The sequence below is a fragment of the Cryptomeria japonica genome, chromosome 3 (genome assembly GCF_030272615.1).
Source record: "Cryptomeria japonica chromosome 3, Sugi_1.0, whole genome shotgun sequence".
NCBI classification, from domain to species: Eukaryota; Viridiplantae; Streptophyta; class Pinopsida; order Cupressales; family Cupressaceae; genus Cryptomeria; species Cryptomeria japonica.
Window position 1 is genome coordinate 560223915 of NC_081407.1, and position 14373 is coordinate 560238287.

The 14373-nt window shown below is 35.1% G+C and overlaps 1 protein-coding gene across 1 annotated transcript in view; it reads left to right on the plus strand.

Annotated features, from left to right (window-relative positions):
• Positions 1–2447: 2447 nt before the first annotated feature.
• The window catches only part of LOC131029908 (uncharacterized), a 296098-nt gene continuing 284172 nt past the window's right edge, over positions 2448–14373 (plus strand). Inside the window, exons 1-2 of the mRNA XM_057960581.2 lie at positions 2448–2744; positions 4062–4247. Coding sequence (XP_057816564.2) covers positions 2640–2744; positions 4062–4247 — 291 coding nt within the window. The 5' untranslated portion in view covers positions 2448–2639. The remainder of the gene's footprint in view (positions 2745–4061; positions 4248–14373) is intronic.

Consider the following 14373-nt stretch of genomic DNA (forward strand, 5'->3'; position numbering starts at 1 on the left):
ACATGGTAGCTTTTATTTATAGAAATGTGTAAATGAGGCAATGGGATTGAAGAGGTCGACATGACATCACCAACATGCTAGTGGAATGGTTCGACGCTAACTATATTATTCTTAGGCCAATAAGATACATGGAATATGAATGAAGAACTAAATTTATATTGGCCCCTTTAAGACCAATAATTTATATGAAGCCCTTTAATTGTTAAATTAGATGAAAATTTCCCACCTTACAATAAAATATTAAAAATATGATGAATTGGAAAGAATAAAAATGCATAATTTATTACTTTTATTCAAATTTATCTTATGAAATCAATGTTGATAAAGTTTATAATTCACAAGAAGTCCTGTGTTGATTTGATATATTATGAATGAGAGATGACAATCACCTCCAACTTAACTTGTAGGTAAAATATAAACAAAAAATAGCTTTACGTTAGTTATTCTCATTATTAGCTTTCACATTGCTTTTAGAAGTATATAGGATATAATGGTAAGTGTGATTAAATTCTTATTTGGAACTAGTCAAGGGTTTTGGCTAGGGATAATCAATAGTTTTGTATAACTTTGGAGTGGTTCACGTGCACTTCTTTATATATGTATAATGCGAGTTATTACTATGATTTCGAGGCAACACCTCTCTTTCATATTTTTTAATTCTTTTACATATGATATCTACACAAGGTTCAATACGAATTGATCCAAACATTTGTTCAATTATAGAGATAAAATATTTTAACTAGTATACATGTAAAACAAATATTATAATGTAGTATCCATACTATTTAAACTACAATTATCTATTTAAACCTTTAGTTTATATAGCAATGTTTCTTTTATAAGATGCATTCATACTTCTAGGTGGATGAACTATTGATACAACACTAACATTGGTCAAACATGTGTACTGGTTTTTTGGTTGGAAGCAATATGCTTATTATTGAGAAAAAAATAATCTGCAAGCAAAAAAAATATCATCTTAAGAATTTCATCTAGATGTAGAAATTTAGGTATATAACACTTGAATTTATATCATAACACAACTAATACAATTATTAGGAACACGTAGTGATTACATATTCCATACGAAGCACATGCATTTATGTATAAATTAAAGGAAAATAAGCTTATGTTCTCTCAACATTTGATTTTATATGTGCTTTTTAACATTTTAACATTTTTGAGTTTCAAGCTAAGTAGACGATAACTTCTTAAGGTACCTACTATAGCTAGAAGTCAACAATCTTAACAAAGACTCTTGCTTTGAAAGTACCTATCTTCATTAACCTGAGAACACAATTTATCTATTTTTTATCAAGTATATCCAATAGTCGTCATTTACAAATAAATTGATACAAATGATATATCAATCAATATCTACTAAATAATTTATCAATTTTTTTTTATATATTTTTAAATAGCAAAATCAAATAAGCTTCTCCTTCTTATGTGTGACACACAATTAATATAAATTAGGTTCAAGTTAAAAAGATATTTACAATAAATTTAAACAAGTGTTTATATAGAGATGACCTATTATAAAGATGATACAATCTATCTTTCAAAGAGGAAATAAGTTTTAATTTTAAAACAAGGTTAATTAATAAAATGAAATAAGTTTTAGTTTTAATAATTTAAATAAAATCAATTTGATAACAATTATTAAGTACAATTATTTATGATGTTAAAACTTGATACTATAAAATGTGGATTACGTTGTTGTTGTCATGAATCATAATTGTGTTGTTTGTCAACATGACATAAGCAAATATATTGATTTACGAAAAAATTCAAAGTGAAGAGTGGAGTTAACCTTTAAAGTTACATTAGTATATAGAAAAAATATGTATATCATTATGATTATTATAAATCTTGGGTTATATCTTTTAATTTTTTAAAAATCTTCCTCTTACCCATAGTCATAATTAACTATTTAAATGATGAAGCATTGTAAAACATATTGTCCTACATCTAACATTCCTGTCGTCTCTTAAAATTTACCATTAAGTTTTTACAATTTCAACAAAATATTTTTGATATCATTTACTTTTTATGATAACCATAACTACATCTATTTATTTACATTTTATTCTATCTTTAAATCTCTCAAATAAACACACAAAAACAAACTAATGATAATACTTTTTGAAAAGTTCATATTCCTTTACAAATATACAATTTTCTTAAAATTAAAAAAATAAAAATTTATTAAATAACAAATTACATTTTATTCTACATTCTAATTCTCTCAAATGAACACAAAAACTAACTAGACAGTACTTTTAAAAAAGTTCATATTCCTTTACAAATATACAATTTTCTTAAAATTTAAAATACCAAACAAACGATCGAAAAATAATTATTTTTCTAAATGACAAATTAAGAGAATGTCTGCTCGCAAAAAAACTTTCCACTACAGCACCATAAAATGTTCTCATCTAAATTAAAAAAGTGACATTTTGGCCAAATAAGTTGCCGGTGTGAGGAAAACAGGAAAAATGTTTCATTAACGGGCTGTATCTGTTTTTAGATTTGCGAACGAGAAGCAACAATTCGTCGTGGTAAACTGGCGGAGCTGATTTAAGATCCATATATTCTTCAAACTTAGGATCCAGAAATTGCGCTCTTCAGATCTCTCAATGGCTTTTATGGCCGTACTGGAATCTGATTTACGCGCCCTCTCAGCTGAAGCCAGAAGAAAATATCCAGCTGTAAAGGACGGAGCCGAGCACGCTATATTAAAGGTGCATTTTTCATATATTGAAATTTGCATTTGAATCTGTTGTTCGATATGTTTAATCTTATTGCATTTCATTTATTTCACTGTAATTACCTGATGCCGTGGCCCGGTGAAAAAAATGAGCAAATACAATGTTTTCATCTGAATTGGGTTGCCTAACATTTACTTAAAACACTAATCATCAGGCTCCTTTAGTGCATTCTTGTGGAGCCAGAGGACATTTTAAGCTTTGAACCCTAAATTTAGTATAAGGTGCTGGATTGGTGATAATGGTTAAAACGATCAACTGGTCGTAGTTCAATTCCCCTGCAGTTATATTGCTCTGCTGTTAATTTAATGATTTACTGAAGAATTTTGGAGAAAACTGTGTAATTATTTTAAAATTGACATTTTGGATCACACTCTGTGATCATCATCAGGATAGTCACAATTATTGGGACAATGCTCCTTTCTGTTGAAATTCAGTAGAGCTGTGAGATCCGTCTTCCTTTTCTCCAAAAGATTCCTTATGAATTCCCAACTTCAACACTCACACACACGAGCACTCAACCACTAGATCAAAGCCCGGCAGACAGTTGTTTTGCTCAATTGTGTTGTGTACTCTTGCATCATTTTCTTTGTTGTGTGCATGAGATTCGCTTGCTACTTCGACAATGTTATCCATAAAATACATTGAAAAGAACATGAAATCTTACAATGTAGAAACCAGAAGCCACTATAATTTTACAAAAGGATCCAATCTAATGGTTTTTGCTCTTTCCAACAAGTTGATAATGTTTACTGGTCATCTGATTTGAGCTTCCTACAGAGGATATAGTAAGTTCACTAAACCACAAATTTTCAACGAGTTACACAATGTTGAAACTCATCTTACCTATGAATTTCTGCAGTTTGTCAGTCTACCTAGTGTCAAGTTCATACGATTAATGCTTTTTAAAATAGGTTTAACTATGTGAAGGCACCCACAATGCTTGAGATCGAAACCTTATCTTTGAAAATTAACTGCTTTGGTTTACAATTCCACGTCACTCCTATCGAGACATTTTTGTTCCTAGATAGATTGTTCTTCTCATAGACAAACTGTGATTGATCAAGTTTCAGGGTACAACCAAACAACATCGATGTTTGGATTTATACTTTTTCTTTCTAGAAATTTACGATTGGTCCTAACATTGATGCAGTATGTGCTGGATTAGTTTCATAACTCTATTCTAACCTAGATTAATACTTAACATAGTCATTTTTATTTCCTGCATCGATTATGTCAATATTTTGTGGGGTTTGTTCACAATGTAAAATTTCTGTGGGGATTGTTTTGCAGCTTCGGTTACTTTCTGATCCCAGTGAGATTACACAGAATGATGACATACTGCGGATATTTTTGCTAGCTTGTGAAGTCAAGTCCGTTAAACTGAGTGTCATAGGCCTTTCATGCCTCCAGAAATTAATTTCACATGATGCCGTTGCACCTACTGCACTGAGGGAGATTCTTATCACACTGAAAGAAGTAAGTTCACAAATGTTGTGTTTTGGATACTCGTGTTTTCTATTTTGTTGGCTGCTTAATATTTCACCATCTTTTGGCTAGAATACGTTTAGTTATAAATTTGATTGTAATTGAAAGCTTCCTTCATTGCAAAAGCATATAGCTATGTTTTGCAAAGGAGGTACATATACATGCATTTGTGTTTTCCAATAAGCTGTCAAATATTCCATCCATCTATACAGATCGCTGCTTCTATTGTGCTTATTTGCAAACCAATGTTCTAGTTTAGAGAAGGCAATTTTTTTGTAAAAAATCACGTTACCTTCCTACACATTTTCTTTTTTCAGGAAAATTACAGTCCTTAAAGTTTATGTCATACCGAAATATTACAATTTTTGAAACCAACTTTGTCTGAGATCTTGGAGAACACTGTTGTGTTGTTTATTTTAATTTTGAAAAGTTCTGTTTTATTCTGATCAGATTAATTGCTTTACTTCTATCACTGTATAATCTTTGACACTTATCATTCCAAAGGTCATACACCCATCATACTTGCGAACAAAAACTTATAAGGTTGCCCCACCAATTTGATCAGAAAACATGATCCCGAATCAGGATACAGTATACATTTCAACATGCTAAATATAAGTCTAAATCAACAAGCGCAGTTAAGAGTTATCATCTATATCCTGAAATCAGCATGCTTATTACTAATAGTCTATTTCACATATGTCCTAGCTATAGAATCTGTTATGGGCCCATCTTTAACCTAGTATAATGCTGTAAACCTCGGGGTGGAAGTACTAGGTTTGGAAGAGGAATTTTTTTTCATCTTCAATTTTATTAGTTCTTGTGTAAACTTCTATCATTCTTCCCTAATAATCCCCAGTGCATACTAGTTGAAGGATTCATCTGCAGAAGTGTGATCTGATTTCTGGGCTTTTGGCACATTGGCTACAACCTTTTCAGTGAACACAGTCCCACTTTCATTCCCTCCTTTCCTCTCTTTGGTTTTAAGTCTATTAAATCTCTTATAGACTTATTGTTATTTTTGTACCACATCTCTATTATCAGTTCCCCAGTCACCACCAAGCCAACTTCTGGATTTTTTTCTTTTTCATTTTCGACATGTCCGTGTAGTCTAACAATGGACCTGATATAGCTAATGGTTAGTTTGAAGTCTTAGGGTGGGGAATTTGGCTTTATGCACTAGGGTAGTTTGAATAGTGTGGAAGAGGAGGAAGCACAAGAGGAATGTTCAAGACCATATATGAAGGACCCATGAGATTGGGAACTTGAACAATTGGTGCTTGGATACGCTAATCTCCTTGATCTGTCTTAACTCACATCAACAAAGCAGTGAAAGATCTAATCCCTTATGCAATCTTGTGATCCCCTGGCCTCAACCATTTGGGGAGGGGGACTGGACAAAGATTTGGGGATGGCAGGGAACGACATAATTTTTGAGTGTCAAGAAAGCAATAATCCATTGCTAGAGGCAAATAAACAAGTAACACATACGATATAAAGAGTTCTTCTCAATTGTGGAAGAAAAATCAACAAAGGAATGATTTAGTTTCTCTTCAAAATGTTTACATTTTTCTGATTTATTGGCTTGTTCATGTGAAGGGGGTCCTGAACGATCCTCAAGAAGGTTGAGGTGTTAATGTTATATAGCATCAGTCGGATTCCTTCAGGCCAACATAAATGTCTAAGTGGCCTATTGGCCTTAGACATTTATGTACACCGATTTAAATAATATATTTCATGCTGACTTTCATATTTTATATTTGCAATTTAATGGAGCGGTTTGTTATGTTGGTTGAAAATTTTGTACACTTGGGGAAATATACAAAATTGTGGTTTCAACCACAGCACACGAGTAAAAACTCTCCTAATTAAGGGAAGGCTCCCCCTATCTAACTACAACTTGGAAAATAAAATAGGATGGGACAGCAATCTTTCTTCTTTTTTCAAGAAAGACAATATCCTTTTCTCTTCACAGAAAATGATAGCGATTGAATAACAGCAATAACCACTTTTAAGTGAAATAAGAGAAAGAAAATGAAGTTTCCTGAAAGCGCAAAGACTTCCGTCACTTCCTTCGGGACGGGACAGCAATATCGAGCTCAAAGACTTGACTATTGGAAGTCCTATCTACCTTTTGCTATACTAAATTTTACAACGAATAAAAGATAACAGCTCAAAGACTGAAATAATCTATTCTTTCAACACAAAGACAAGAACTAATGCAAGCTCAAAGACTTGCTGCTATTTCTTATCAAACAGTAATTTTCCTCAAGAATAGACGCAAGCTCAAAGACTTGCTGCTCTTTCAAGAGAGTTTCCTATTTTAATTAATCTTCTCTACTTGCAGCTCAAAGACTTCAAATCAGATTGGACTAAGCTCCTTTAGAAACACTTTGCATAGAATAAATAAAAAGAATCAAACTCAAACTTGTAGCTCAAAGACTCAAAACTTGAGTAATCCTTCTTTATTATTCTTCAAAACCTTCAATTCACATACATAAGCTCAAAGACTTCTTGCTGTAAATTTGGCAGAGTTTTTGCTTGCTTTCCCAAAAGATATCTATTACAATAGACCCCTCAAGTATTTATAGAAGAGGAGCTTTGAGAAAAAGGTGGGAGGATCCCAACTAACTTGAGAAAATCTCTCAACCACCTAGACTTGTTCAAAAGCTAATTAAGACTTAAATAACTAAGACTTATTCCAACTACAGTCCTAATTGGACACAACTTGTAGTTGCCTTACATGTAATTACAAAAGTGCAAGTAATGTGTAACTTGCATTTTACAAAAAACACTTTTACATGTAACTTGTCAAAACAAAATTACAAATGCATAACTAAAACTATTCCATATGTCTAAAGACACGACTCTAACTGCATCATCTTTTGTCTGTGATGATCTTCATGTCGCTTCAGGATGCTAAAACCTTAAGTATTCTGGATTGGTAAAGACATCTTGAACTGGAACGGGAACTTGCATCCTTGTCTTCTTGCTTGGGGTGGTGCTAGCTTTTCAAGAGGGAACGGGCGGCCTTCCTCTTTTTATGTCATGACCATCTTTGTCTTGAAAGCATTCTATGCTCTCAACCATGAATTCTTATTGTATCTCTTCTTTGTATCATCCTCCAATCTTGAAATCCGCTTGCAAAATAAGGCCCATGCCTTAATTCATTGATTTGGTAGGTCGTGTGTGCAAATCGGACTGACAAGGGAAGAGATAAATTGATGCAAAAATGGGCTCACAAGTGCATTTCGGGTTTTGGAAGTTGCATTACATGTGTGGGAAAAACAAGAGCATTAACTTGAAATTGTGGGGAACAAACATGCAACTTCATATGTGTAATGGGTAACTACAAGTTTGCACTTGTAATTGGACCTTTAGAACTCATTTTCAAGTGTTTTTTGAGTGCATTTTGGACCAATTTCGGGTTCTGGATGGCTGACAGCAGGTAGACTTTTAAATGGGGAAAATGAATGAAGGTGTGAAATGAGTGGATGAAATGGTATGTACGGATGATGGGAATGAATATGAAAAGATTTTGGGAAGATCATCTTCAAGAAAATGAGAAGAACTTTCAACATGTAATCCGGTTCTAGAAACCCGATTTTGACAGGATGAGTATTTTTTCATCTTTGCAACTTGGAATTTCAACAAAAGATGGTTAAATCTTTTATCCGTAAGGGAAGAACAATTATTTTCAAATCCCGATTACAAGTAAAGAGGGAAAACGGGGAAGAACAATGCAATTCTAAAATTGCTTTACAAAGGGGAAAATCTCTCTCACAAAACCGATTTTTTGGGGAAGAACCAACATATTTGAAAACAAGAAAACAAGAAAATGAAACAAAGAAAGAAAAGAAATCAAACCTTGCTTCAAACTGAAAATGCCTCTTCAACAAGATGATTAATCTTTGAAATAAAGAAGAATATCTCTTAAAAAGAAATTAACCATATTCCAAAACCCTAGCCACGTTTTTGAAAAAATGCCCAAAACTAAAAAACGTGGCAGCAAATGCATGAGAAATGGCATGGAAAATGGCCAAGACTCTTTCTAACCTCAACGCCTTAGCATACCAAGCCAAAACGATTCATAACGTTGCTGATTCGTGGCATTCCAAATGGCAAAAAAACGTGGTTTTTTGAAAAAACGTGGCTGCTGTTATAAAGCTAAAAACCAGCAATCTTAACCTCCATGTGGCGTGAAAGGTGTTTGAAAATGCATAAAAATAGGGAGGAATCCAAAACGCCTTCTATCTCCCAAAAAATCTCCACAAAAATTTGCTAAAAATCCTCAAAAAAACCGTTTTTCCTTGCAATTCGGGTTTTTTGGAACAAATAGCAAGTTTAAAATGCATGAAACAATGAAAATCGGGTTTTTTTAGAAGATATAACAAGTTTAAAATTTCACTTTTTCAACATGTTAGGCTAAATCGGGATTTTTTGGCCAAATAGCAAGTTTAAAATGTCAAAAATGCACTTTATGAGCAAAATTGGGTTTTTTAGACCAAAGTGCAAGTTTAAAATTGTCACATTTTCACTAACAAGGCAAAATCGGGATTTTTGGAGAGAGATGCAAGTTTTATGCACTTGTAAAAGGGGAAATAAAACCCCTACAACAAGTTAGAAATACTTGCACATATGTAATGGGGATTTAAAATCTCTATTACATGTGAAAACCATTAAAGTAGGGGTTTTTAGACCAAACTGCAAGTTTACTTGTAATTGAGCCAAAAAATCCCTGTTTTAACTAAACAAGACTAAAAACAATAAAAAAGATAAAAACAACAAAGGGGAAATTTAAAACAAATTACAAGTAACATCTTTTAAATAAAAGTGCACATGTAATAAGTCAAAAATTCCCCTACAAAGACCAAAACAATGAATATCATTAAAACTTGCAGTTTGAAGAAAATTCTCCACTTGCAGTCGGGGTTTTAAAACCCGACTGAAGGAAATACATAGCAAACAAACCCAGAATTTGATGGAATTTGAAACGTAGTTCGAGGATGGATTGAAGATTAAGCCAGTCCAAGGATTAGTTGAAATTTTGCCTTGGGAAGCGTGCCATAGAGTAATTTTTTTTTCATTTTTTCACAAAAATTTCATGTAATGGTCCTTCATTTTTGAAAACAAAAATGAGGACAACATGTTAATAAAACATAACTAATTATATAACCCGCCACCCTTGGAGAAAGTCACATCAATTGGAGTAGAGCCAACTTTTGATCAGAAGACGTGTTGCTTGAAGACACCCACGTATGGGTACGTATAGATCGGTTCTCTCTCCCTCCAAAGGCATTGAATCGAATATACACCTTCAGCAGTTCGATAACCATCTACAGCAGATCGAATACCATTTATAGCACATACATTCAGCAGTTCGTGAATCATCTTAGAAGGATAGTCACACACAGCAGATTGCATTTCATTTAATGGGAATTGCATCTTTCATCTAGCTTCAAGGAGTGAAGTGTTTTTTGTAAAAGACATCTTGATATCTTGTCTAATATAATAAAAGACATTTGTTGCTGGGTTTTTCACCTTCAAGTTGGAAGGTTTTCCCAGGGTACATGCTGTGCATTATTGATTGAATTATCTTCTATCTAATCTGATCATTAAATTTAACATGAGGGAAACCTAGGTATTACTTGACTTCCCCAGGGATGGATGGGAGTTCCTTTGAAGACTGATCTATAGTGAAGTCTCGGGGATCCACACCTATTGGCGTCAATTGGGGGATAGTAGTTCAAAGGTTGATTCTAATCTAATACATGCTATTTGGCGACGACCAGCTGGTTTTTCGTCTTTTTGGAGTTTTCTAGGGTAAAATTGGAGTAACATATGTTTGTTTGTTTATTTGGATGTTGTTGTGTCTCTATTTTTGCACAACCAACTTTCTTTTCAGACAGGTTCTATCAAGAGTAGCAAATAAAATTCAGTGATTTTTAGTTTCTACAAACTGTTTTATGAAATTATAGATCATTAGGGGTCAAAGTAAAAACAAGATCAGTGGGGTGGTCATTTTGTTCCATCATTCAAGAATAATTCTTTACACTTGCTTGGAAAATGTTTTGAAAGAGTCTTTCTCTTTAGCTGCTATTATTACCCTTAGTTTTTCTATCGTGTAGTCAATGCTGTCATATTTCTTGCTTAAACATAGCTGATCCATATGACTGAATTTGATGTTCCTCACGATAGGCTTAGTGAAACTAAACTCATATTCTACATGAGCACACCAATCATCTTCTAGGACTAGTGCTTTGACCTTTAGGGCCCTTGTATTTGATTGCCTCCATGCCCCCAATGGTTGCTAATTTTCATGGAGCACAACATCTTAAAGACCTTCATAAGTTGTCTCAAGTTGATTGTATGTCAAACACATTGAGTCTCAACTGCCTATGTGTTGACGTGTATTTTGTACACTATCAAACACAGAATAAAATACCTAAAGGTACCTTATCCTCTCTTGAGTAAAGCCTCTGATTGCTGAAGATGTCGCAAAAAGGATCAATCAGGGTGACTCCAATGTTCTTTTATGTAGGGTCTCTACGTGTGGATAAGCACCAGTGGTCGTTGTGAATGCTGTTTCATCAAGGGGCCTTACGTCCTCCGATTTACAGGGCCTTACGTCCTCCGATTTACAGGAACAGGAATTTCCTAAAACTAACAAGTTCTCAAAAAGATCAAAAGGTAGAGTTTGCAAGGGATAAATTCTAATCTAATCCTATGAATGACCAATGTAGGCTAGACTTGGCAAGATTCTACCAATTTCAATATTGCCATGAAATAACAACCTAACTGAAATTGATGCGATCTTCTAAGGTAACAAATGATTTTTCAATTCATCAAGGATCATGGACACTACCACAAAGGCACATATCCAAAGCTCAATGACGATTGAAGGTTTAAGTAATTCAAGTATCTCCAGTTGACCACGCAAGGCGTTCCCACAATCAGTAAGAAGCTAGTGGTTTGGAACGTGAATCTCACCAAAATCAAGCCCAACACTTAGTCCTTCAAACTTAAATACTACTTCGACTGAGAATGATTCAAGAAAACGAACAACCATGAAGATAGCCACAAGAATTGCAATAAAACATCATAACTTCAATATTTTATTGATCTCAAAGCCAAAATAGACAACAATTGCTTGAAATTCCTTCTTCAATGCTCAATCTTTCTACAAAAATAACTTTCTTCTCTCCAAAAGCTCTAAACTTCTAACTATTTCTTATTTTCTCTCTAATCTCTAATTTCTAATTACAAAATGAAAATGAGTGAGGGTATATATAGCATCCTCAATTACAATGAACGGCCCAGATCAAAAGAAGATCAATGGTTGAGATTTTGACACCTAAACCCTAATAAGGGTTTCATTACAAAGTTCCCTTTTTATTGCACAATATTAAATGCATAGCCAAATATTTAATTTGGCACAAAAATCTAGGAAACATAGACCAGTGACAATTAAGGTGCCATGTCATCTATAACAACCTCTCTTCTAGAACCTTATTCCCTTTCCAATGCTCCTTTTTAGCATATGCAATGAATCTGGACCGATTCCTTCGATCTTAGCAATAGGAATCTCAGGAAGATTCCTCATTCGTTCCTCCAAGTGAATAATCTGATCAAAGGCCTTGAGAAGAGCTGCATCCCATTCAGGTTCGAGTTCCTTAATTTTCTCAATCAGGAGCATAGTAGCAAACATTTGATCTCTTTGCTCATCTGTAATCACATTCTCATCCTTGCAAAAGATGACTTTGACCCTTTCTTCTAATTCTTGAAGATCCACATTTGTCTCAACTTCGATCCTTCTGCCAAGAATAGTACATAAAACCCCAAACACCCTGTCCTGGATCGGATGGATGACCTCCTCTACTTGATTGCATTTGGTGCTAGTGTCCTCGAAGAGAACTTCCTTCATCTGGAGTAAAGTAGACCACTGGAGTAAATTATGAGCTCCTCCATCTATTATCTTTTCTTGTGCTAAGATCTTTCTTGGTGTTTGCCTGATTACTTGAAGAACAAGAATGATAACATCTTTAGTATGAGCAAAGGCGGCTACTGTTATCATTAGGTTGTGGATGATCTCAAGGACCTGGATAGCCCGATGAACGGTCTGCATCATTCTTGTTGCAAACTCAATGGTAACTGTATGGGATTTGTCAATCCAAGAGTTCATAAGCTGGACCAAGCTCTTAACTTTCTTCGCTTCACCAACTGATTCAAGGGGAAGTGCTTGCATGGGAGATACGACTGGATCCTGACGTCCCAAAGGCTGACTGAGGTGGCTAAAGTAGCCTCTCCAAGCACCGACCTCTCTCTCAAGTTTTCTACTCTTTTCCATCTCTTCCTTAAGTTTATCTTTAAGTGCCTCAAATGAATCAGTTGCCTCATCCAATCCCTGCTCGGTGGTGAGTGGACCAAGCTCAACGGTTTCTACATCATATTCTTCTGCAAGGATCTCACCTTCATATTTGTCCACTGCCGGTGTAGCTATCTGCAACTTCCTGGACCCTGTTTCATCTCTGATCATCTTGGACATTTTGGTGGCCTTCTTCTTTTCTGTTACTCCCTGAGAATCTCCAACAAGGCTATCTAAATCAATCACATTATCTTCGTCTTCGATCACAATCACCCTTGTTTGTCTCTCTTTCAACCAATCTGGAATGGTGGACCTTGTCTCTCTAACTTGTATTTCTTTAGGTAGCGACTCTTCTTTCCGGAGAGGAGACGTCGCTTCATCGTCATTCTGGTCTTCATGTAGCTCATTGACTTGGGGAGATTGACTCGATGAACGTTGAGATGCCTATCCTTCTTCAGGTTTATCATTCTGAACCATTGACTCCATAGATTCCTCAACTTCAAGTGTCCTCTTCTCCTGTCGAGAAGATGTGCCGAATGAGCGATCTCGATTGGCCTCTTGCTTCTTCTTGGAAGATTCTCTTTTCTCAGGTCTTTCCTTCCTCTTCGCACCTCTATGATGGGGATTGCCTTCACTTACGCTTCTGGGGTGAGGATTGCCTTCGCTTGTACTTCTAGGATGAGGATGGCCCTCACTTACGCTTGTTCCTTCTGCCGACCTTTCCTCCAAAGTAAAAGTCATTGATATATTTTGCTCTCTCAACTTTTGATGTTGCACATCAACCCATCTGCGAGTACAGGACAAAATTGGAGCCATCAAAGTCTTCAAGTCCACAACCTCAGGTTCATTCCAATCTATCTTTACTGCCTTGTCCTCTCTATCATAAGAGGATTGGAGGTGCCTGCCACTGTCCTGAGCTTGATCGGCCACTCTGTAAACTTTGCATTTCCTGATGAAATCCAAAGGCAATCTGGAATGCATCTTTCTTTTCACTTCTAAATCATCTGAGAGATTCATCCAAAAGTCTTCTACCTGACATTCATGCTTGTACTTTCTACCAACTGTCTCCTCTATATGTCCATAAGGATCAAAATTCTCTCTCAATGAAAAGAATGAAAATGAATATAAGGCCAACTCCCTTTCTGCATCATCTAAAGCTGGAACATTAGGACATACCTCAACTGAATTTCCTAGTATGATAGGTACAGGAATCCCATTTCCATGCCGGTGTCTGAATGCCTTCGCATAAGTTGCCAACTGCCTAGTCACCTCAAGTAGTACTATCCTGTCTGTTGGATATTTTGGCAACATATATGGAGGTGAAAGACACCCATGAACTCTAATATATGTAAACTTCTGGAATTGGATAAACCAAGCACCATACCTCTTTACAAGTTCTTGTGAATCCTGAGATAGCCGATTATGAATCCCGCCTTGCAGTGTCCTGGTGATATTCATTGTGAAAGTATCATTGACTAACTTGTAATTATTCCCAGGTGGATGATGCAAATGAACATAAGAGTCACAAGCTCTGACTTCTCCAGGTCCTCTTCCAATCGATCCTCTGTGAGGTAGTCCTGCATATTCAAAACTCCTGATCAAGGCATATATGATGTATGAGCTCATGTGGAAGGATTTAGTAGCTTTCAGTCTTCTCAACTGTACGTCCAAGCAATGGCTAATAATTCTAGCCCAATGGATTGTTCCTTTTCCTTGAACTATCACTTGGATGAAGAAAAACATCCACTTCTC